General features: G+C 32.8%; 1 protein-coding gene across 2 annotated transcripts; it reads right to left on the bottom strand.

Annotated features, from left to right (window-relative positions):
• Nucleotides 1-556: 556 nt before the first annotated feature.
• LOC141724403 (folylpolyglutamate synthase) lies at nt 557-13,854 on the bottom strand. Of its 2 annotated transcripts, none has more exons than XM_074526551.1 (17): nt 13,706-13,854; nt 12,543-12,578; nt 12,225-12,364; nt 12,072-12,137; nt 11,297-11,406; nt 10,422-10,482; nt 9,664-9,750; nt 9,504-9,560; nt 9,319-9,379; nt 6,204-6,250; nt 5,871-5,948; nt 5,233-5,397; nt 4,740-5,036; nt 4,205-4,283; nt 3,638-3,790; nt 1,514-1,659; nt 557-1,063 (listed from the first exon to the last, which is right to left on the bottom strand). In XM_074526551.1, the coding sequence occupies exons 2-17, from the start codon at nt 12,550-12,552 to the stop codon at nt 1,004-1,006; spliced, it is 1,617 nt and encodes a 538-aa protein (XP_074382652.1). In that variant the 5' UTR covers nt 12,553-12,578; nt 13,706-13,854; the 3' UTR covers nt 557-1,003. The 2 variants fall into 2 exon arrangements, with proteins under 2 accessions (XP_074382652.1, XP_074382651.1); XM_074526550.1 differs by having other exon boundaries at nt 1,514-1,671; nt 13,706-13,853.
• Nucleotides 13,855-23,603: the final 9,749 nt, after the last annotated feature.

The following is a 23,603-nucleotide window of genomic DNA, read 5'->3' as shown; positions in this document are numbered from 1 at the left end:
CAAAGGACTACTAATCTGTGCGACTTGGCTAAGGGAGCAATAAGTTCTATTGCAGCAAAGGTAATTTCCAGGTTTGTTGTAGTACCATCCAAATCAGATGTTTATAGCTTTCGTAGATTGTTGCAACAAAGAATCGTACTTAGGTACAAAATATAACGCTACGGGACATGTTTTCAAGAATGATTTCATCAGCTTAATGAAGCCAGATAGAAACGAGAAGCCAGATAGAGCACTAGGTGCAACACTGCCAAAAAGCTAGCCACCAGACCAGCAAAATGCTCCTAGGCAGTCACTGCCCAGGCATACCTCCTAGTCTGCGTAGCTCAGCTAGTTAAAAAATGCATCCACATATAGCAACAAACTTGAAGTAATTTTTGAACGACGGAGAGCTACTAGGGGTAAAGAGGTGCTAGAGGATGTTGTGCTAATAAAATCTCCAAGAAATACCAACTTTTTATATTCTTTTTCCAATAATGGCCTGCTATTGAATATTTGCAGCCAAGAAATACATGATTACAGCAGCTGACCACGTTTCCATGAGATGAGATGAGATACATTAAGAATATCGGGTTATTTAATATAAAAATGAATGTGATACATTAAGAATATCATATTTTTAATATAAAAATGAATAACTACCTTTTATGAAATGATGGCTTACCATCTGCTGTAAAATACTTGAACCATTTTCTATCCCTAGGAGACTAGAACTCTTACACCAAAACAAGTTCTATATATCTCTTCTTTCCTTGAGATCCTCGTAGATTTTAGTATAACCCACTTCAATACATCTTACATTGGCCAAAAGAAAAACAAAATTTATAATGCAATTGCATATTAATGCCACTAGAGCAAGAATTTCTTCTCTGGGACCATGTCAACAGTTATTTTCACCTGCTTTCAGTTGCAACTCAAGTGCAAAACCATACATGTCACCGGGTACCATAAATGCCACTTCTGGTATATGCAGATTCATATGAAACTATAGGGATGTGATCCATGCTCACTTCTTGATTAATTTCAATACATCACCAATTAGATGTAAAGAACCGGTTACAAGGACCTGAAAAATATAACAAAATCAATTATAAATTGGTGAGAGTAGATAATATAGATAAACTCACACGACATGTACAGAAAAACAAGTTTAGTCGTATAATTAACCACGTAGTGCAGTAATGAGGTTACAAGAAAATTTATTATACCTAAACTTATAATAGCCCTTTCCAACCACCAGTGCAGAACCTCGTAGGTGGCAAACTGGCGGTAGAAAAAGAAAATTTCTCGAAATTCATGTTTATTAATCATATATCTTACATTCTCTAAAAATCAAGCTTTATTCTTTAGGTCATCATTCCTCACAAATGGAGCGATCATCTAACAATTACATATCAAGAAACTCTACTTCTGTTGCATTTTTTATTTCTTTTTGAAAAAAAGGGTTTCATATATACCACATCTTTCTGATGACAACAGATCAATACTGTAAGATAGCAAGCATTGGTCACATTACCTGATAGCGAACAGACTGATTACGCTGTGCATTGTCTCTCAACCATTTGATAGCTACAGGGAGGGAAGGAAACACGGTGCTGTTCTCGCACCTCTTTATATAACTCTCAGATTCCTCTTTAACTTCGTCACTAGTGATTTCTGCACCTTTTGAGTGACCTGCCATCAGTCTCTACTGTCTAGTCATGCTTTTTACAGTGACTCTGATAATACTCTAAGAAATATATTTTTTCTAAAAACACAGAAGGCGTTTATAACACATCAATCCAAATCCTATTGAACACCCCTAAATTTCCCCACAAGGGGCAGCTGCAGTGGTTAGTTAAGATGGTATTACATGACCTGCCATTTGTATCTAGTTATGTTGTTTATAGTGTTGGTACTATTCTAACATATATATTGCTAAAAACATAGAAGAAATTTAAAACATATCAACCCAAATTCTATTGAACACCCCTATAGGACCCACAAGGGGCCGTTGCTGCGGTTAGTTAAGACAGTATTACATGATGTGCCCCTGGTCCAGCAACCATTGAGGCTAATTTTGCCTCTAAAATAGCCAAAGGAAAAGCGCCATATTTATGTTTGCCTATGATTTATTCCCAGTATCAAACTAAACAAAGTTATGTAAAAAGTTCTTGTTATGACGAGCAATTGTAATGTTACATTTTGAGATATCAACAAACCCAACAGTAGGGAGCTCAAGTTTGGCTTATGCAGAATTATAGAATTTGGGTCTTAATTGACTTCTGTAGAGCTTATATATTGTAATGAGTGTGTATCAATGGAAGCTTCGTTATTGATGTTTGAGAGTATTTTAGAAAGCCTAGCTTGAGCTCAGTTTATAATAAATTTCTTAGTTAGACAAAAGTCATCAATGTGTTAGTTTTGAGCTTGATCATGAGTAAAATTCATAAATTTATTTGTAAATTTACATTCAAGCTGCTCACAAGGCTTAAAAATTGATTTTCTAGGTAAAAACGAATGTGCTTTTTTATCGAATTCAGTTATTCAACACTAAGCCAGTCACAAATAGCTCAGCTAATTACAGCTCTACTCACAGTATATGCTAATGCTACAAGCTAATAAGCTATATAACATGGACTCAGGAACAGTGTTATCGAAAGCATTAAGCGCACCGAGGCGCAAAACTCTCAGGAGCCTAGGCGCAAAGTGCAAAACCGAGGCGCGCGCTTCTTTGAAGCTAGGCGCAAAGTGCAAAACCGAGGCGCGCGCTTCTTTGAAGCTAGGCGCATGTTTTACAAATTTATCTATTTATTATTTAGGATATATGTATATAAGTTTATAACATAATTTATACTTCATAATATATTAAATCACACTTTAAGCCAAAAAAACTTAATTTATCCTTTATAATATATTAAATAATACTTTTAGAGGGAAAATTAAAATTCAAAATTTATGTTTCATAGGCAGAATTCCAGACTTCTAGCTCCCAACAGGTAGATATTTTATCAATCATCTTCACCAAAGTCATCTTCATCGAAGTCTTCATCTTCAAAATCCTGATTTGACTCTTCTTCATGTATTAAAGTGTTCTCTTCAGAAGATGAGAGGAGAGAACGGCTAGGGTTTTCCCCATTTAAAGTCGTTGAAAGCTGAGAGCCTGATATAGCCTTTTTATTTGGGCCTAAAATTCTTTTTTTTTTGTTATGGGTAGTACTTTTGGGCCTTAAAAGTGACCCAAAATTCTTTTTTTTTTGTTATGAGTTAGTACTTTTGGGCCTTAAAAGTGGCTCAATAACATTAAATATCTTATTAAGTGCTTAGCTTCGCTAAAGCGCGCTTTTCTACCGCTTCGTGCTTAAGCGCGCTTTCTGCTTCAAGGCTAAAAGCGTGCGCTTGATTGAAGTTGCTTCGCCTCAACATATATTATGAGGCGCTAAGGGTGCGCTTTGCTTCGCTTTGCGCCTAGGCGCACTTTTCACAACACTGCTCAGGAACCTAGTAATCTTCTAGCACTTGACTAACTTCTACTTGTGAGATATTCAGCATTCCTAACTATCTTAAAGTGTCTCGAATACCAATATCTGCGCCTGTAGATATTGGTACTTCGTACAGACCACTGAGTCCACGTAAAACAAGTTTTTAGGAAAAAAGTCACCTTTTTCTCCACGTATAATGAACTCGTATAATCTTTGAAGAGTCAACTGCCATGACAAATCAACCTGGGAATCAATTGGTGCTACATTACTAGTCCCAACCCTGTTATACACTGATACATTTGGTACAAACAGTGCCTGCTTGAAGTGAACTCCTACATAAGCAAATTAATGTTGGCCATGCATTAGCAATAATGTATCTACAACAGAAGTGAACTATAAATAGATTTTGAAACAGAACAGTATATATGATTAATAATTGTTATGTGTACAAGAATATTTTTAGATTTTGTATGGAAACATGATTGGTCTTTTCAACATTTCAAACTTAAGCCTCAATTCTAATGTCATGGGGTTGGACCAAAACCAGCTCCAAATTATTTTGAAAATGCAAACATGTGATCTTGACCCAACTCCAACATTTGAAATCAATTTCTAGTATCCACCATACAATAAGTTTAACATGAATTGCAACATTAGCAGCATCAGTCACATGCAAAAATTTTACACGCAGATAATTTCCGCACTGGGTGACTAAGACAAAGGACACATCTCATTTTAATATTTACCATGGCTAGCACAGGTGTTTATCAATCGCGGAAGGAGCAGTTGTGGGTCCCTCACCGACATACAATTAAACAACAATATCTGCATACAAAACCATAATGCTTAGAAAGTACAAAAGGATATCACAATAGAGTGTAAGCAGTGTCATTAGAGGCACAACTGACTATACAACATAGATAAAGTTACATACCACATTATAACACTCTCAGGAACACACACAAAAAAAAGAGTAAATAATTAAGAACACTTGCATAGTTCTGTTTAACCAAGCCAAAAAATACAAGATTGATATATAAAACTGAAGTGTCTATTTATTAAACATATTAGTCCATGAATACCTTCATGCAATCATAACGTCCTCATGAAGCTTCCAACTAATTAGTTTCATGATAAATTTAATATCTGATTTCTTTAAAGTTTGTAATGTCAAAGATAAAAGTAGAATTTAGAATACACTCAACCAATTTTTTTCAGCTTTCACAAATTAACTAGTAATGCTTTTATTTTATAATTAACTAGTAATGCTTTTGGAGTCACCTGTGAGGAGTTTTTCCTTGAGGATTCTGAAAGGGAAGTGTGCAAAGCTTCCTCTGACATGCTAGAGCTATCAGGTAACTGGCTACTCAGGGTTTTTCCATGTCCATTTACTTGTTTGACGGCAAGAGCAAACCATTTTGCACAAACTTCCATACTTTCGGGACTATGGGCTCCATCCAGATAGAACACCAAATCTTCTTGCCTTTCAATATCAATGTACTGATCAGGGACTACCTGGGCTCTACCTTGCAATGCAGCTGTTGTAAGCCCTTTGATGAATTGCTCAGGAAGAGAACTCTAGTTCCATGAAGAAATGAAATAACTGTGTTAAATAAATCAACACCGTGGAAATACAAAATTTCATTCAGAGAACTCACAGTTTGATTGCCAACAAAGTGTTGATGCAGTGGTTGAGCTCATGCCTCCCTTGCGGGAGGTCACGAGTTCGACTCTTGGAGTGTGCGTGTGTAATTAATTATAAAAAAAAACTCACAGTTTCATCCAGATAATTGAATTCAAGATGACCAGTCTTTTGAAGCCAAGTAGAGCTTAAGGCTATAGCTAGACCAGCATTTACGTACTGGTGATCACCATGAAGTCCAAGATGTTGGCCGCTTAGCAAATGTGGATCCAATGGAGTTGCTACTTTCAGAGGTACCTGTAACCGGTACCGATACAAATTCATCCATACGGAGTTTCATTATATATTTAAAATTATTATATTAAAATTTAAAATAAATATATCTATCTATACTATCTTATTAAAGCCAAAGCATTAAAGATTTGATGATCTATATGTGATTGGGCTTTGGTTGGTCGTTATTCTGGGTTGTGGGCATTAATTAAAATAAAGAGTTTTTGCAATTAAAACACCTCTAAAAATTTTAAAATAGCTTTTCAAATTAAAACTTATCTATAAAATAGTGTCTCGCAGCCTGAGAACTAATCTATTAAGTAGATAAAACTGTGGCCAATATAAATTAGATGGCTTCAAAACCACTTATAAGGATAATAAATACATGGAAATAAAAAAACACTTCTTATATAATTGTGTCATTTCGCCACATTAAATATACAATTTTGTTCATAGGGTTAAATTGACAGTAGTAATGATTAACATTTGGCACTTACATCTAAGGATGAAGCTGTCTCTTCGAGCACGTGCATAGCCTCATCAGGCTGGCAAACTGTAAATGCGGGAACTCCTCTCTTCATGATATAAAGAATTTAAGAGAAAAAATATTATTAATTGATATAGGTAAATACAAAAATTAAAAATACTATCTAGCGTCGTTATATACATAAATACAATAAAAACCAATGAAGAGTAAAAGTAAGCACAATTATCAGAAATGAATTGAGAAAAGAAAAAATCAAAAACTATTTTAAATCTATATTCATATATGAGATATCAGATGCATAGTGCAGTAAAAGTTGTTCAAATAAAAAGTTTGAGACAAACACCTTTAAGATGCCAGATTTTTCACCAGCAATTGCTCCTAATGTATACCCTGCCACAAGGTATAGTAGAATGTTAATTCCCTCTACAATTTGAAATTTGAGTGCTAAAAATAATACAACAATACTAAAATTATAGATCATGATCACACGTCTTTAATACTAACAAGCTTTAATATATAATTTTAAAGCACGGGTATAAATTGAAAGTGCAAAGGGAGATAATTATTTAGACCAAGTGGTCTACAATTATGTTGTGTTTTGGTTTGCTCTAAAAACAACGTTTTATTTCCATAGATCCATAGCATATACAATGATCCTACAGCATATAAATTGCTCACTAGCTCCGTACAAAAGTATTCAAGGAAGTCCTACAGCTAACGCAACTATACGAGTAATCATGCAGTGTATATAATTTTATATTGAGACAAGAGAAGAAATCCTATGACTGTTACGCCCAGAATTATCACATAAAGTTACTAATTATGTATTATCTAATTTACATAGTATTAGACGTAAGTAAAGGCAACTTTAGGCAACTTCTACATATATAAAGTACTATCTAACTGACAACATTATTGTTATGGTGTCATGGCACCTCAGTTTTGGTAAGGAACTCCACAGCCTTGGCCAGGACCATCACCGTGGCAAGGCAACTGTGATAATATTCATCTATGACTTAACATATAAATATATTACATATTTAAAGTGGAAATTACTCGTATGTTGAAGAAATAATAAAAAGCTTAATTTCTTTCAACGTTCCTTATCCCACAATGTCCAATTTCCTACAATATAATATATATCATTTTGTATTGGTTAAATTGAGCAAGTATAGTATAATATTATGTTCTCAATTATAATTTATATAAGTCTGAGGGTTTAGCTCAGACCTGGCAAAATGGGTCTAGATCCGGAAAACCCAACCGAAATTTATGAAATCGAGATCCGAATTATATAATCCGATAATTATCCGAAAACCGATTTAAACCGATCTGAAAATTACCCGAACCGAAAATTTAACCGAAAATGATTCAATCATTCTATATCTGATTATAAGTTGGAACCGAACAAAACCGAATAATATATTATCCGAACCGAATCTGACCCAAAATAAGCAAAACTCATACTTAAAACTATTTTTTTTATGATAACGTAATTATTTTATCGTAAATGTTTGTAAAAGTACATAATATGATACTAATAATACTACATTTTATAAAAGATATTTTTTAAGTCCCACAAATTGAAAAAAAGAGTAAGTTATGATCCGTAAATATCCTAACCAAATTTAATCTGAACCAAATTGTATCCGATCTTAATTCAAATTTTATCTGATTTTAGTTTAAATTAGACCTGAACCGAATCATATCCGAACCGATCTGAATGGTCTCAAAATATATCATAATCCGAAAGTGGATCTGATACAAAATTGATCCGATCTGAACCGATTCGATTATCCAAATTGTCGGGTCTTAGCTTAGTAGTAAGACACCCACACCCCTCTTCCATGACCAAGGTCATGGGCGGTTTAATCCTTCACTCCCCTCTCCCATGCTAATAAATAATAATAATAATAATAATAATAATAATAAAAATAATAATATATTACTTACAGAAAAGCAACAGATCATATAATCATATATCATAAATAAAATTACAATTTAAAAACAGCTACTGGCTAGAATGAAAAGGAAGAAGAGAGAGAAATTAGGAGGAGGCGCTCAACGAATCATGGCTACAACACTAAATTAACTAAGATATGAAATTCAAATCATATCAGCTTGTTCAGGCAACAAAAAAAGTCTAGACTAGGGTAAAACATATCTGGGCAAAGGTAAAACAGGTATGGGTTGAATAAGATCATGTCTTGCCTTGTCCAGAGCCATGACATCATTCCACCACCTTGCCAACGTCATGGTGAGGCCATGATAACAACTTCTTACATACATTTTCTTATATTATTTAATTAAGTACAAAGTTCTTGCATAATCGCCCCAACACAGTTTGCAAGAATCAGCCTCCAATCATGGTAGTGTTTGTCTGTAGAACCAAAACATAAATCTATTGACTGCCTACATAAGGTGGGTAAACATTATTACTAATGAACTCTTACTACACTTTTGCCTAATTTAAATCAAATGTATTTCTTTCTGCATATGTTTAATTTCAGATAAATTGCATTATAGTACTGCCGCAGTTTTACATCTGCCAATACTGTTTAAAAGGCATATATTAACTTATTTCTAGGAAATTTTCATAAATAAGATGTAGAGATTCATACACCTCTTTATATTTTCAACTTACCAAATTCATAAAGAAATATGCACAAGGGTTAAATATCAAAGTGGTCACTTAACTGAAAGCCATATATCATTTTAATTATCAAACTTAACGGGGTATCATTTGAATCACTAAAGTCATAATAAATATCAAACAAATAACTCAAAATATGTGTTCGAGAATTAAAAATTATTTTATGGAATTCTATATATTTTTCTTGAATCATATTACAACCAAATGAAAATGTATGAATTATAGTATTTTATATAATATAGTAAGATTTTTTAAAAAAATTCTAATATTTATTTTTAATTTTGTAGTCATTTTCTTTATTTAAATAAAAATTATTAGTAGATAAATTTTAAAAATCTCACAAAATCATCTAAAATACTATGAATTCATATTTTTTTATTTGGTTGTAATAGGAATTAAGAAAAATGTTTAGAAATTCATAAAATAAATTTTAATTCTCGAGCACATATTTTGAGGTATCTTTTTGATATTTATTCTGACTTTAGTGATCCAAATGATACCTCGTTAAGTTTGATGATTAAACTGATAGATGACATTCAGTTGATTGACCATTTTGATATTTAACCCATATGCACAACTGGTAATAAAGAACTGTTCAAGCAAATAGAACCTTTTTATCTAACAAAATCGTTACTAGGGGCAACTTCAATTTGGCCATCTATCTTGTGGAGTAAAAAACAAACTCATTCAAGTACGCAACACAGAACTAAGGTAGTACATGCCTCTGCCCATTAAATCACTTACAAGATACACAAAGCAGATTAATGAAACTACAACATTTAAAATCAAAAGACAAAAAACTAACCAAGGATTTCCATGTGGTCATACCCCAGGGATGATATTCCACATACAATTGGAGACTGAACCTGAAAAAGTCATAGTGTGATAGATCTTACTACTGAAACTGTATCCCAGTTTATAATCTCACCTGAAATTGAACAAAATTGTAATTTAAACTTAATTGTAAAATCTTGTAGAAACTGAGCATACCACATTTGTTGCATCAAACTTCCCTCCTAAACCAACTTCCAAGATAACAACATCCACCTGTGTCATAGTCAGTAATTTAATACTTGAAGATATTATATAAAAGTATTGATTGTTTTACTGGTTAGATAAAGAGCTGGTTGGTGTAAGGAATGCTTGATACCTGTTCTCCTGCAAATATCTTAAATGCAAGTAGCGCTAGAAACCGAAAGTAAGTAGGCATCGGTGTTATGTCATCGTCGGTTCTTTCCTGTAGGAAGAATAAGAAGGAAATTAGAAACAAGTGACATAGCACTGGATAGGCAAGTCATGTAATTGATCGCGGTCAGCATGAGATTGAAATAGACAAGTATAAGATGGATTTGTTCCCAACATTATTAGTGTGCACTTGTGTTTCAACAATTTTTTTTTCAAGATTTTTTAAGCCATTCACCTAAATTTCATGTTTGATAATTAATTTATTTTTGTAATCTAGTTACTAGAGGATATTAACTATGTTACTCTGACTTTTTATTGTAAAATGGAGTAACCGTGCTGAGACTCGACACTTCCTATGGGTTGGGATGATTTAATAAATAGTTCAACACAACAACGAAATTATTGTTTGACCAAAGCAATCAGAAATGTATTTACTGAAGTAATTATTATTCCTTGAGGAATCTGCCATGATTAAATTTCTAACTCAAAGCACTATCTGCAAGAATCATCACTGCCATAAATATGCATAACAGAATTTATAATTTTGTAAAGATTTTCGTAAATTTCGAAGCAACTACTTTTCATGAACTGCAAATATCCCATACAAGGATTTAAAAATAGAACTCACAAGAAAATCTGCAAATTATGAACATTCTGAACATATATGACAACAAAAAATATATATATTAAACATGTAATCAAATAAGTCATGACTGTACATGCCTTCAGTCTATCAAAACACCACCAGAAATATGCCAAAAACTTCTCCTTGCATATGTCTACGCTGAAATAACCACAAAGAATGCAAAAGTCATCAGATCCATTTTACTAGGGCTGAAGATTCTTGCCATTGTAACTGAAGGAAAAGCATATCAAATTAATCCAAACTAATACAACTGTAAAGTTACAAAAGACGGTTTCCAGTATTTCCAAAACTTGTTGGGCATCCATGGCGCTTTGGTATAAGCACCCAGATGACATCTTCTGTGCCTTGTGCGATGTCAAAGGTAATAACACTCAGTATCTTCATCTCTTATTTTGTTGTTATTTTGAGGTGGAAAATACAAAGTTATTTGTTTTTCACTTGGAATGTTTATGTTTGGAACTTAAACTGATCTAGTATGAGATATGTTAGTATTGGTTAATTGGCATCCACTTGCAGACGTTTTTATGTACCCCCGTACAATTGCGGTATATATTTGCTGAAGTTTTCTAACACCGAGCAACTAGGCTAACTGTTATTTCTCCACAACCTTGCATGCAATGGAACATATATATGCTATACCACTTCCATATCTTAAACTGGAATACATTGATTTCCTGCTGAAAAGAGAGTCTGGTCATCATTTAGGTAAATTAAAAACTAAGCTAATCCCAACCAAGGACAACCTAGATCTGAAATAATTAATGGCACATTCACGATTACTGATTCGTGTGTTAGGCCACTAAATTCACCACTTAAGAGTGGGAATAAGGGGAAATACAACTAGAGATTAGTAACAAAATACATATGATAGGGGGAACTAAATTAAGTATTATCACGCACACGACACACCAAGAGAGAGAGAGAAAAGGATTATTTAAATAATAAGGCTCACCCATCCAATCGAAATCTTTCTCGAACATCAATGAGATGAGGTGATGTGAAAAGTCCGGTGTGGAACCCACAACTACGTAATATAGCTTCCGTAAAAGTGCAAGTTGAACCCTTCACAATTGACATGTATTTAGTGATAAATAACTTTATATACTCATTGACCAGCATTCAACATACCCTATTATTTTCAGGGAAAAAAAAGATTCTTATATTTGCTTGTAAATATATGAACAGATTTTTACTTTTTTTTTTATAATTTTTTTCAGCCAGGTTTTACCTATTTGTATTGTTTGTAAATATAAATAAAGATTGTTGCTTCTGGACAGAGGTTAACATGATAAATTAGAGGGAGACGAAATTTTATGGAAGCTCCGTGCTAAATGACGCCAGTCATGTCACATGTGCTTCATGTACAGTCGTCTAACATTTATAAACATGGTACCTAGTCTTAGCCACAACAGAAAGAACACGGAAAAATTCTATCAGTTTCGATCATTTTATTCAAGTTAGTGATATCTGTCATCTTATTATGATTTGAAAATAGAAGAAAAGATGATATCAGCTTAAGTTGAAAAGACACCAATTAAAAAGTACATGCTTCTAGCCAAAGATCAAATAAGAGAAGAAAGACTGACAAATAATATAGGTTAAGAGATGATGGTCATAAACTCCCATGTTTATATGGAGAGTCAATCACAGCTGTGTGAGTTTGAAATGTAAATGTAATTTATAAAAAATCCTTCACTTTACAGTAATTTATATAAAAGAAATACAACCTTTCCCTTGGTGCCTGCTACATGAATGACCTTCATCTTTGATATTGGCTCGTCCAGTTCCAGAATCTATGTCATAATCGTAACTATTAGCTTTTTATATACGTAGATTAAGAAAGTCATCAACACATTACGAAATTCAAATCAGATTGTTACTTTTAGATAATCAAACATTAAATCGTAGCGGTCCCCGCTATTGCTCTTATCGGCACGAGTACGCTTTGTAATTAGAGAGGACAGAGCATCCATTGCCTCATCATAGGGAGACACGTGTTGTTTTGTTGATCCATTTTCACCTTCAGAGCATCCACAAGCAAACATATATTATTAGTCGGAGGCTAAATTCCCAGGAAACTTAAAGAAGCAACTACACCTATATGCATTGGACATAAAGTCCGCAGAACAAGTAGGTATCAAGTAGTTGGGAAACTAGTGAAGAATATAATAATCTTAAACAAAAAACAGATATTTTACCTTCTGCCATGCCGATCAGGCTCCGAAATTTAAAACCTGAAATATTATACAACATAAGATAAACCGGAAATTTATACAAACAAAATTAACAATATAAGTACTTTACCGGTGCGGTAGACTGGTGGTTGACGAGTACTGATTTTCATCTGTTAAACTTAAGCATACAGTGTCTTACTTGAGTTATTTGTTATATTATTTCATGAGAAAGATATTTATTCTGTCCCAAAGTATAGGCAAAGAAAATAATGCCGAAGTTAAGACCTCGTATGGAAATGATTAATTGCCTTCAGATTCATTTATCAAAGATAAAATAAGGATGAATTCTGTGACTTGATTACACTAATGTAATTATTTTGAAGTTGGTAGATTATTTGAGAATTAGAAGATTTAGTGAACACTGAACATCTACATATGATAGACAAAAATACAACTAAACCAAATCCGCCAATATATTTAGTACCTTAGCCATATGGTAGTCATCAAGCTAGTTCTCGGAAAGTTGAAATGTATGTTTCAGTTGAAATGTATGTCAGTAAATGGTCTCAGTTACGAATTAGGAAAAAAGAGTTAAACAGATTACATATATGCGCATGAGAAAAAAATAAAAACTGAGTAATTTTTAAACAACGTTGAAACTAATCAATACTCCATTTTAAGTTTAACAAGAATGTTTCTAAAGAAGGCAATACATCGCAGCATTATATTGATCATCACGTATGTCGTATGACTTTATGAGTTGCACTATGTGAAGTCACTAAGGCAATATAGAGGTGAGGCTAAAAACATGTGTTGCTTTTTACTAAATACAATCTTCATTTGAAGTTGATAGCTTAATGACACTCTAATAGGAATTCCATCGAACAACTTAGAGACTACCGATTTGAGATAACCTACGTGACTACATCATCAATAGTTGCATAGAATTTAAAGAGATAGTTGAAAACAATATAGTTACACACTCAAATCAACAAAAATTAGGTACAAAACACGAATGAAAAAGCATAGGGTGATAGAAAAATTAGAATCTGATAGTAATAAGGAGTGTATGAGATGAAACAAACTAGTGATGGAGCAGTGTGTATATAACATGTGTATGTGTATATGTATATAGAGATGGATATAATAGTAGTGTTGTATATAGAGGAAGAGGGGGGGAGCAGTACCGAGGCCGAACGCAAGAAAGAAAAGGATGGGCAGGGCAGGCAGCAGAGTACACGACTGGGTGGCCTATTTTCCTCCTCCTCGATCTGCGTAACGGGTGGCTTCTATTCTGTTTGGTAAAGCCTTTTCTCAACATTACTACTACAAAAATTTAATATTACTCCTAGCTAGTACCATTTTTTTGACTATGAATAAAATATTACAAGTGTATAATACTGAGCATCCCACTGCAGTGGTAACTTAAAAATAATACTTCATCTGCCCCTGCTTTCTTTATATTTAAAAGAAAGGTATATTTAAAAATTTGTGCCATGGGATTAGTTATAATTTTTAGTTATAATTAAGAATTTTTACCCGCGCTACGCATGTTAAGTAAATTAAATTTTTTTAAAATTTATTAAATTTTATAAATAGAGATGTTTATGTAATTTTTCAGTTGAACACTAACACAACATTACTTTTTTAACGAAATTTTTGTTACGCGAATATACTTTTTACATATATTGGGAAAATATATTTAATAAATTTGAGCTAATAGCATATTAAATAATTTTTTTATTGACAGTAAGACGACTTTACGTGATAAATATTACTCGGCGTCTGCTTGTACTTGATAACATGTTCACATAAATAGCATCAATAGCATAACCACCCTTCGTTCAAAAACAAAAGCATAACCACCCTGAAAAAGATTACATTTGAGATATATTACATTTAAAAAAAATTACATTTGAGGAAGATTACATTTGAAATAGATTTAGAAAATTTAATCTACCACTATTAGCTTAAAATTTTGCTGTATAACCAAAAAATGTTATGCACTGTATACATGTCAACAATCTTCTTATAAGAAGAAGTTTATAAAACATAGCATATAGATAGATAGATACCTGAGATCATAAGTTATACCTAAGATAATAAAACTTTATTTTTCTGACATAAGAATTTATAGCAATGACGTTAAATCTTCAAGAGCATAAGTCGAACACTGCAATTGTGACAATCTGAGTTCCTGAGATGTGTCATGATCCAAACCTATCATATTTCATGAGCTTCATGCTAATTTCCATGATCTGCTATAGTACAAAGGGAGTTTCAGATGGCTATATTAAACATTGGTACATATAGCAGGTTCTGGTATTAGCAGATGATATCCACAAATGTTAGCATACATATATGAAAGCCGAAAAATCATCTCTTCCACTCTTCCTCTTATATTAGTATTTGTGACAGTACTATACATTTCATTAGAGGTGCTATCTATTTCAGCTGGTCAGTTTAAGCAAATGTTGACCAAGAATGAGAATGAAACAGCTAGTCTCTAAACAGTCTAAACATGCTGAGTATGGTGAAAATGAAGACCATTAATATCTTGTGATTTATAAGATCTTCTTATTAGATACATTTCAGAAAACATGAAGATGGAATTGCACATTATACATGATAAACAGTCACATCTATTACTTATAAAAACAGTCATGATGAATATTGTGACTAACACAGTATGACTCAAAACAATAGAACAGGTGAATCACAACTTGCATTTGAGGTTGATGCAAGTGATAACATTTAAAAAATGCAGACATTGATTCCATTGTCAAACATTGACACATTTGTGAAAGATGTATTCACAATAAACTTCCACTATAAGCTAGAAATGTGTCCGTAAACCAAAAATATGTTATGCACAACATATACGTCAAGAATCTTGTAATCAAAATAAAGTCATAGAAATATGGCATAAAGATAGTTAGATAAAAATTCTAGATACATAGGTTCAATTGAAGATAACACAATTCCATTGCGTAAATTTAATAATTCATAGCATAAAGTAAAATCTTGAAAAACATCAGTTGAAGAGTGCATTTGTGACATTTGAGTTCCAAAGATGTGCCATCTTCAAACCCTCTGGCCATAATTCACCTTCTTCCTGATAGTTTCCTTGGACTGCTCTAGTGCAAAGTGAATTCCACAAGTCTACCTAAAGCGAAGGTCCATCTAGCAGGTCTCAGGTCTATTACTCCGTGCATTTGGACATAATTTGTTTGTTGGGAGGAGGATATCATTTCCAGCAATGTTATTGTACATGTCTGAGAGCAGAGTAATAATCTCTTTCACTCTTCCTTTCATTTCAGTATTGGTTACCATCATATACATTTCGGTAGCGGTACTATCTAATTCAGCCGATCTATATAATGCCTTAAAGAAAACGTAAGCAAATCTAGATAGGGAAATATGTAGAAGATAGATTTGATAAAACCTAAAGATTAAAATCAACATTATGCCTCTGCAACAGTCTGAGAGATGAGTTAAAGAAGCTTTCCTGATGAACATTGTGTCTAACACAATAAGAAACGAAGCCATAGAACTGGTCACGTGTAACTTCCATTTGATGCTGATGAAAGTCATATAGCTTATCCCAGTCAAGAGCTTCAAGGACATACTTGATATGTTTTCCTGGTTGTTTACGCTCCCATACTAACAAAAACTTCATAAACAAACTGAAGCTTTATGTATGAAAAATAAGGTGAGAAAAAAGAAGAAAGATCAACTCTAGTGAAACAGTGAAAATAGTTTGATCAGCCATTTGAGAAAGTTTTGGTAAAAGATGTAGTTAACTTGCTACTTTTAAGATTTAAAGAAAAGGAATGTGTAAAGCCTTGTTGTGGACAAAAGGTTGTGAACCTTTCATCTTCCGTACGTGTGTAATATAATTTTCTTGTCTGGAGAAAAAATTTATAAATATATTATTTTGTATGTACTTATTACATGTCTAGTCATTTCAATAAATATTGGCATTTATATTCTATTTGGATACATGTTTTACAATTAATTTAATTTAAAATGTTATCCACAAGTAATCCAAAATTATATTTATAAATATAATGTAAAACGGATTCCCAAAACCACATTTTACTTATAAAATACTACATCCGTCCCTCTCATTTCTTTACAGTTTTTTTCACATGTTTGACACGCATTTTAAGGCAACTATAAAGTATACTTCTGTAATTTATTTTTAAAATTTTCTTTTTTTGTATAAAAGTTTGTACATTATATTTTTATTTGGAAGAAAAAAAAATTAAAAAATAATTATGCAACTATATTTAATAAGAGCATTAAAGTGCGTGCCGAGTCTCCCTCCCCCAATGTAAAGAATTGAGGGGGACGGAGAGAGTATCATGTAAAATTATTTTTTGTGCATACGTTAAAACTTTTGGCAATAATTATTCACTCTTGAAAAAGACTGAATTTAGTCAATAACAGTTATCTTGGGGAAAATATTTTTTGTAAATATGTAAAAAATATATATATATATAAATTTCTTTAATGTATCTGAGCAAATCAAGAAAAAAATTAATGTATCTCTTTTTAGAATAAAAGTGTACTTTGTTAAATATGTTGCATTTTACATGAAATTTTGTGGTTTAATTTCGTTAACTTTGTCTTATGAAACTTTTTTGATTAGTTTACGATTAGACGTGATTAGATGTAAAATATTATATTGTATTATTTCTCTAATTTTGTTTTAAAAACATTTTTTTCTTAATAAATTATAGACCTGAAATTTTGTATTTGGAAACGATTAGATGAAACATGTATATTATAAATAAATCAAAATATTAATTAGGAATTAGTATTTATATATGATACGAAAGTTATACATTTAATAAAAAAAAGTATTTTTAATATTTTACCCAATAATAGCAGGACTATAAAATATTATCAATTAATCTATGATAATAATTTATAGTGTATTATTAAATTAATTTTTAAAGGTTATCAAAGGGAGAACAAAGTACTACTTAGATAGAATCATCTTGTATTTGTGTAGATTGTGGTTTTGAAACTCTCATTCACTGTAAAGTAGAAAGATGGATCAGATGCAGATGGAGGTAAGTTTAATATCTTTGTGTCCAATTTCAAAATTGTGTTTTAGTTAGGGTTTATATAATGGCAAGTTTGCAATTGACACAGCTCTTCTTGTTATTGAAAAGGACTTTAAATTCCCTAAGTGCTCTGTAACATGCATGTCGAAGAAGCTAACACTTATTTATATGGTGAATTCGTGATAGTTGAGTTATGTAGAATGTATGATTTCAACTTGTTTTAGGATTTTTCAAGTATGTACCTGATCTAACTTTATATGTCAACTTCATGATCTTTCCCGGACTTAATTTAAGATCTATAATATATCCTGAGTAACTTGGTTGGACATCGTAAGGATTATTGATGAAACCAGATTACATAGGGTTTCAACCTCTCTGATTGGATAAAATATGATTTCATGTTTCTCGCAAATCTTATTAGGCTAATATTTGTTTGAAGTTAGATATTTAGTAGTATTAGTTTTATGTATAATGTTAGCTACGCACAATTATCAATTACTACTAAAGATATATTACCCTAAAGATATATTACCCTGATTTGCAGAAAATAAAGAGAAAATTTCTTTCATGTGGCATTGAATGGGACATGGGTAAGCAGAAATCAATTATAATATTTCTAGTCACAGTAATCATATTTAGTGATAATGAAGGTTAGGTCATAAATTACTTTCAGGTCAAGGTCGGAAACCATTGGCTACCTTTATTTCTGCGAATGTGGAGAACGATGAAGAAGGGACATTTGTAAGTGTTTCTATTATTAGTTGAATTAGATAAACTCCATCCATGAGTAATTTTAACCGTCTAACAGATTTTTCTATATCTTGTTAGAGACTTCCAAATACTTTCATTCAGAAATGTGACCACAAACTTGACCATTTTTTGCACTTAAGGTGTAAGATTGTATTGTGGAATGCAGTGTACGATAGGCGTAGGAAGAAAATATGTGGTATGGTTGAATTTCTTAGGTTTCGTGGAGTAAAAATTACTCTGTTCAGATATTTGAGTATTATGGATATGGAAACTTCACTGTTCACTGTTACAATAATCTGGCGAGTGCAACTTTACTCCAATAATTGACCCCCTTGATTATTTCATGAGTGAGCACTCTGATGATCCAAGACTTCATGAAATTATTCATAGTACAGACCAGTTAAAAACTGAAAAATATTTAGGACTATTCACTCATAATGCTGTAAGAAGCAATCCTGAGGAATACTTGATTGAGGTCAGAGGAATTGGGACTGAAATATTTATGCGAAAATCGGTGAGTATACAATCTCAAATTTCCAAACATATAAGGCTATATGTAATCTCTCTTTGTTTGTACTCCGTATTATAAACAATTAAGTCTAAACTTTCCTTTAAAATGTAGAGCTATTTAAAAAATGGAAAGGTATGAAGACTATTCTGTTAACTTTTGGGGTCAGAGAATGGGAGATTCAGCTGCAATGGAATGGTGATACGTGTCACTTTGTAAGTGGTTGGGAAGCGTTTGTCTCAGATATAGAGCTTTTTGCTGGAGATGTTATTGGCTTCAATTTGAGGGAAGCATCTTCCAATATTGTCCACATTTGTGTGTTTAAACAACAACTTATACAATCTGAGAAGGAAGCAAGTATTTTCTAATTTAATTACCTATTAATGAGTGACTGCATATGATCAGAGTCATTTTGATAAAAAAAATTGGTAAACTAACACAGTTACTTGGAATTGTAATTCAGGAGAGAAAATAGGAAGAAGATCATTTTTTAAAATTCTGGACAGTGGAGCAATAAAGCACGGACATGTCGTAAGTTTAGTGTAATTTGTTTAAGAAAATTTTAAAATATGATCATCAAAATTAATGATAACATATTTGTTTGATTGCTTAAATAGGTTTTGCCTACGCTCTTAGGCCAAGAGACGGAACGTGGTCTTTGTGGAATTGAAAGCATCGTAATAAATGGGTTGAGATGGAAAATAAAATATAATAAGAAGTTTAGATTCATATATGGTTTAAAAAAATTGATAACATACTTTGGATTGATGGAATGTGATAGTCTGTATTTTAGTTTTAATGCCGAAGGTGGGTTTTACGGACGCATTTTTCAGATGGATGGAATGGAGATGCAAGGTCGCAGCGCAAAAACTAAAAGCACAAAAAGATGCTTGTATGGTTGCTTTCTTTTCGAGGATTGGTGTCCAAATAAATATCATCACAGTTTTAAACCAAATTTAACTGACATCCTGTATCCTTTTTGTTGGCGGATGTAGTAGGTTTATACATTAGACTGACATTGTGTTTTAAATGTCACCAGTGAATGATACTGAAGTTAATGAAGTCGAAATGCTACCAGAGGAAGAGGTTGCAATCAGTGAAGATGTTGCAAAAGTTCCTGGGACTGTTAATGTAGGAGAAGATGTTGATATGATCGGTAACCAGACCAAAGCGCAAATGCAGGAAGCAGAAATATATCAGTTCTCCAAGAAGATTTTTAGGAGCAATCTTAACAACAGATGCCACAGAGTGGTAAGCAGCAGTTAATAATTCATTTCTATTGTTATTTTAAACAAAAAATGTGCATAAATTTTAAAAAAAATTGTTTTATAATGACTGCGTACACGCTAAAAGTCCTTTGCTAATTATATACTCATTATACAGCACCTACCTACAAACATAAAGCTCCATAATCGAGATTGGAAGAGTGGCGAATATGTCAAATTCAGAACTGGACAATCAACCTGGGACATAAAAATTGTCTTGAATGATCACAGAGCAAGGTTTTCTGGTGGGTGGAGTAAATTTATTAGGGAGAGAGAGCTCAACTGTGATGATGAATTACGATTCACATTGTGCCAAGACGAAGAAATTCCTACCTTTGATATTGAAGTTAATCCCCGTAATTGAAGACTGTCAACAATGTTGAATGATTGATATTTGGATTCGAAATTTATTTACTGTTAAAATGGCGTTTTGTTGTATTCTGATATCCATAGACCTATTTTCCGGATTTGTATGTCAAATTTTTAAATCTTGTGTTGGATTATTGTGGTAATTGAATGGAAGACTTGTATAACTTTGCATTTAAATATTTGCATCATAATGTATGAAAATTGTTCATGTTTTAAGTGGATGCAAACAATCGCTTTGTTTTTATGTTTCTGATTTAATAGGCTGCACGTATATGTGAACACACTCCAGTTTAAGAAAATCATTGAATGTATGTAAAGAAAACCAAACCATTGTAGCTCTATACGGATTATATTTTTTTGGCCTTATATTTTATAAATAACATTCGTATTAAAATAAGGGCATGTGTAGTATTTTTTGTTATTTTTTACGAACTCCTAAGGAATTTTTTTTTATAAATTTACATTTTACTTATGAAAGCAAATGAAGGACAAATTAATTTATCTCGTATTAATGAAAGAGTGTAACGAGTTATGTTTGTCACGCTTTTCTCGAAATCCTTTGTTATGTGTTTGTTACTTTTTTGATTAAAATTACCTCATTCTTTCTTTATAAATTTTGTTTTACCCCAATTTTGTTTCGAATTTGAATGTGAAGTTGGTTGTTTTCTTTTTTAATATATTTGGGGTATTTTTTAAAAAAATAAAATATTACATAAAAATTATGGAATAGTACGTACAATATTGTTACTAAAATATCACATGTTACTATTTTTGGAGTTATTTTTAAAACATAAATCTTGGTTTTTTAAGATTTGTTTTTTAGTTTATGAAGATATTAATTAGTAATTTAGTGATATTTCAATTAGTAATTAGAAAAGTGGGTTTAATCTTAGTGATCCAAACCGTAGCAGTTAATTAACTACCTCTCTTTTTTAAGCCCAAACCCTAATTTTAAGAGACTCTGAAAAGAATAATTAATTTATAACTATTTACCTTATCCCTTCCGGTGAGATGAAGATGAGAAATACAGTTACAGAGGAGAATGTAGTCAATCGATGTCAATCGGAAGATTACTTAAAGTTTATGGAGGTTAGTATGTAGATGGTAATCCATAATGAATATGATAGTAGAATATTTTTAAAGGTCTGTGCTATGGAGTTGGATTAAAATTTTATGCAATATCCCCTTTGCTATTAGGTTGTAACTGACGAATAATGTAATAGTTATCCGAGTATTCGAAGTTGTAATGCCGATTTCATGTTTAGACCTTGATGACACCATCACAAATACAGGGTTTCATCAGTTTTTACTGAAGACTTTGTGAATAATGATGCACCTTCATGTGCAAATGAGCCTTCACAGACTATAAGGTTTGAGGGTAGTACTCCTGAGGGGGAGCTATTCAACTCCTCTCTATTTCAAGCGGAGGGTCCTCTATGAGAGTCAACTACCCTCACAACCCTAGCTGATATTGCATCTACAATTGAGGCTAGGAGTAAAATTTGTAACAATCCATCAAATGAGGAGGCAAGACAACAGGCACCTTTATGTGCTATTCATGTACAAGAAGGACATGGGTTTGAGGCTATGGTACATGACAGTAACCTAGCTACCTCCCCTTCTATTCAAATGGAGGTTCACAATCAAAGTGAAAACATACTATCACAACCACAGTTTCAACTGTGAGTCAAACTGTGACTTCAGTCACAAGTGTCCCTCTCACCCAAAACTCCTCAAACCTAAACACTGGCATACCATCTACATCAACCCAATCACCTTCTATCCTCCTAGACCAATGGCTCCAAGACACTCAAGCTCAACCCACTTCAGTTGATGACATGCTTCTGGATCAAATAGAAGAACTTTCCAATATTGCTCAACAGCTTATGACTTGAGGAATGTCCAATCAAGAATTTCAAGCCATTTTCTTGGCTCATAAAGAAGATTTTGAAGCTCAACAAGACAAGATTGTGGATGAAGCTTAGCAGGATGGTAATGTTTATGCATGGTTGTCCAAGACCTTTACAATAGATATGGAAGAGGCTCTATCTAGGTTTAGGGAGGATCATATCACCATTTTAGGTAGCAATGTCGAGGTGCTTACTCCTTAGGAAGTGTATGATGCTATTACTGAGGTGTATAAGGACCAACTTAAAGTATTTAACTATATTGGGAAAGCACTGGAGAAAACCTTAGAGGGTCACAAGGATAACATTGTGAAAATGGTACGACGCAAGATAGATAAGCTCTTACCTAAACAGCTAGAAGTCAAACAACAACTCAACAAATTTTCTGACAAGTTGTCTACCCTTACTTTAACAAGTGTGGAATCAAGCATTAAGCAGCTAAGGCAGTCATTTATATCTCTACACAAAATTCTGCAGGATCAAATTACTCAGAATAATGACACCAAGGTCAAACTAGATTGACTCCACAAATCTAGGTTTGAGCTTTCTCCTTTGATGGCTAAAGAAATCAAAAGGATGGTTAGGATAGCATGGAAAAAGGAGTGTCCAGCTTAGCCACTTCTACAGTTCCCCAACTCCAATCTCTTCAGACCCAAGTCACTAAACTTCAAACCTCCAAAAAAAACCCTAGTTTCTAAAGTCAATCACTAACACATAAAGTTCAAAGCCAATAGAATGACATCAAGTCATTGATAGACTCACGTAATTACTTTCAAATGCAGCCACATGTGTCACTAGGAGTTATCATGGCAGCCTTAAACATCCCACCTCGGGAAACCTTCCAGAATGTTAGGGCTCATATTTCTACACATTTTACTCAACCTGCTACCAAGACTAAGGGGGAGATGGAGAGAGAAGAGTCTAAGCTAAAATCTACAAGTTAAGAAGATGTTGGTATGGAAGAGACTTAAGAAAGAAGCTGAAGGATCATGCTTAGACAAAGAGTTTAGTGAACTTCAGGGATGTTTTAAGAATCTCGGTGAACCATAACTACCACACATACAAGAAAGATGTTGACATAAATGTGAACTTTCTGAGGGTTTTTCTAGTCACAAAGGGAATGACGAAAGAAAGGATTATTGTGATTAACGTCAAAGATGTTGGGGTGGATAGGTTTATGCAGGTAACTCTATCATTTCTAAAATCAAGGA

Source organism: Apium graveolens, chromosome 5, assembly GCF_009905375.1.
Source record: "Apium graveolens cultivar Ventura chromosome 5, ASM990537v1, whole genome shotgun sequence".
NCBI lineage: Eukaryota > Viridiplantae > Streptophyta > Magnoliopsida > Apiales > Apiaceae > Apium > Apium graveolens.
The sequence above is the reverse complement of the archived record's forward strand: the minus strand, read 5'-3'. Positions and strand labels throughout refer to the sequence as shown.

Excerpts from the sequence above, each read along its gene's own strand:
- LOC141724403 (XM_074526550.1), bottom strand. Across the intron at positions 10,483-11,296 it reads GAAAGATTTCGATTGGATGG|CGTAGACATATGCAAGGAGA; the intron begins GTGAGCCTTATT and ends TGGTTATTTCAG. Across the intron at positions 4,284-4,739 it reads CAAGGAAAAACTCCTCACAG|ATATTGTTGTTTAATTGTAT; the intron begins GTGACTCCAAAA and ends TTTTGTATGCAG.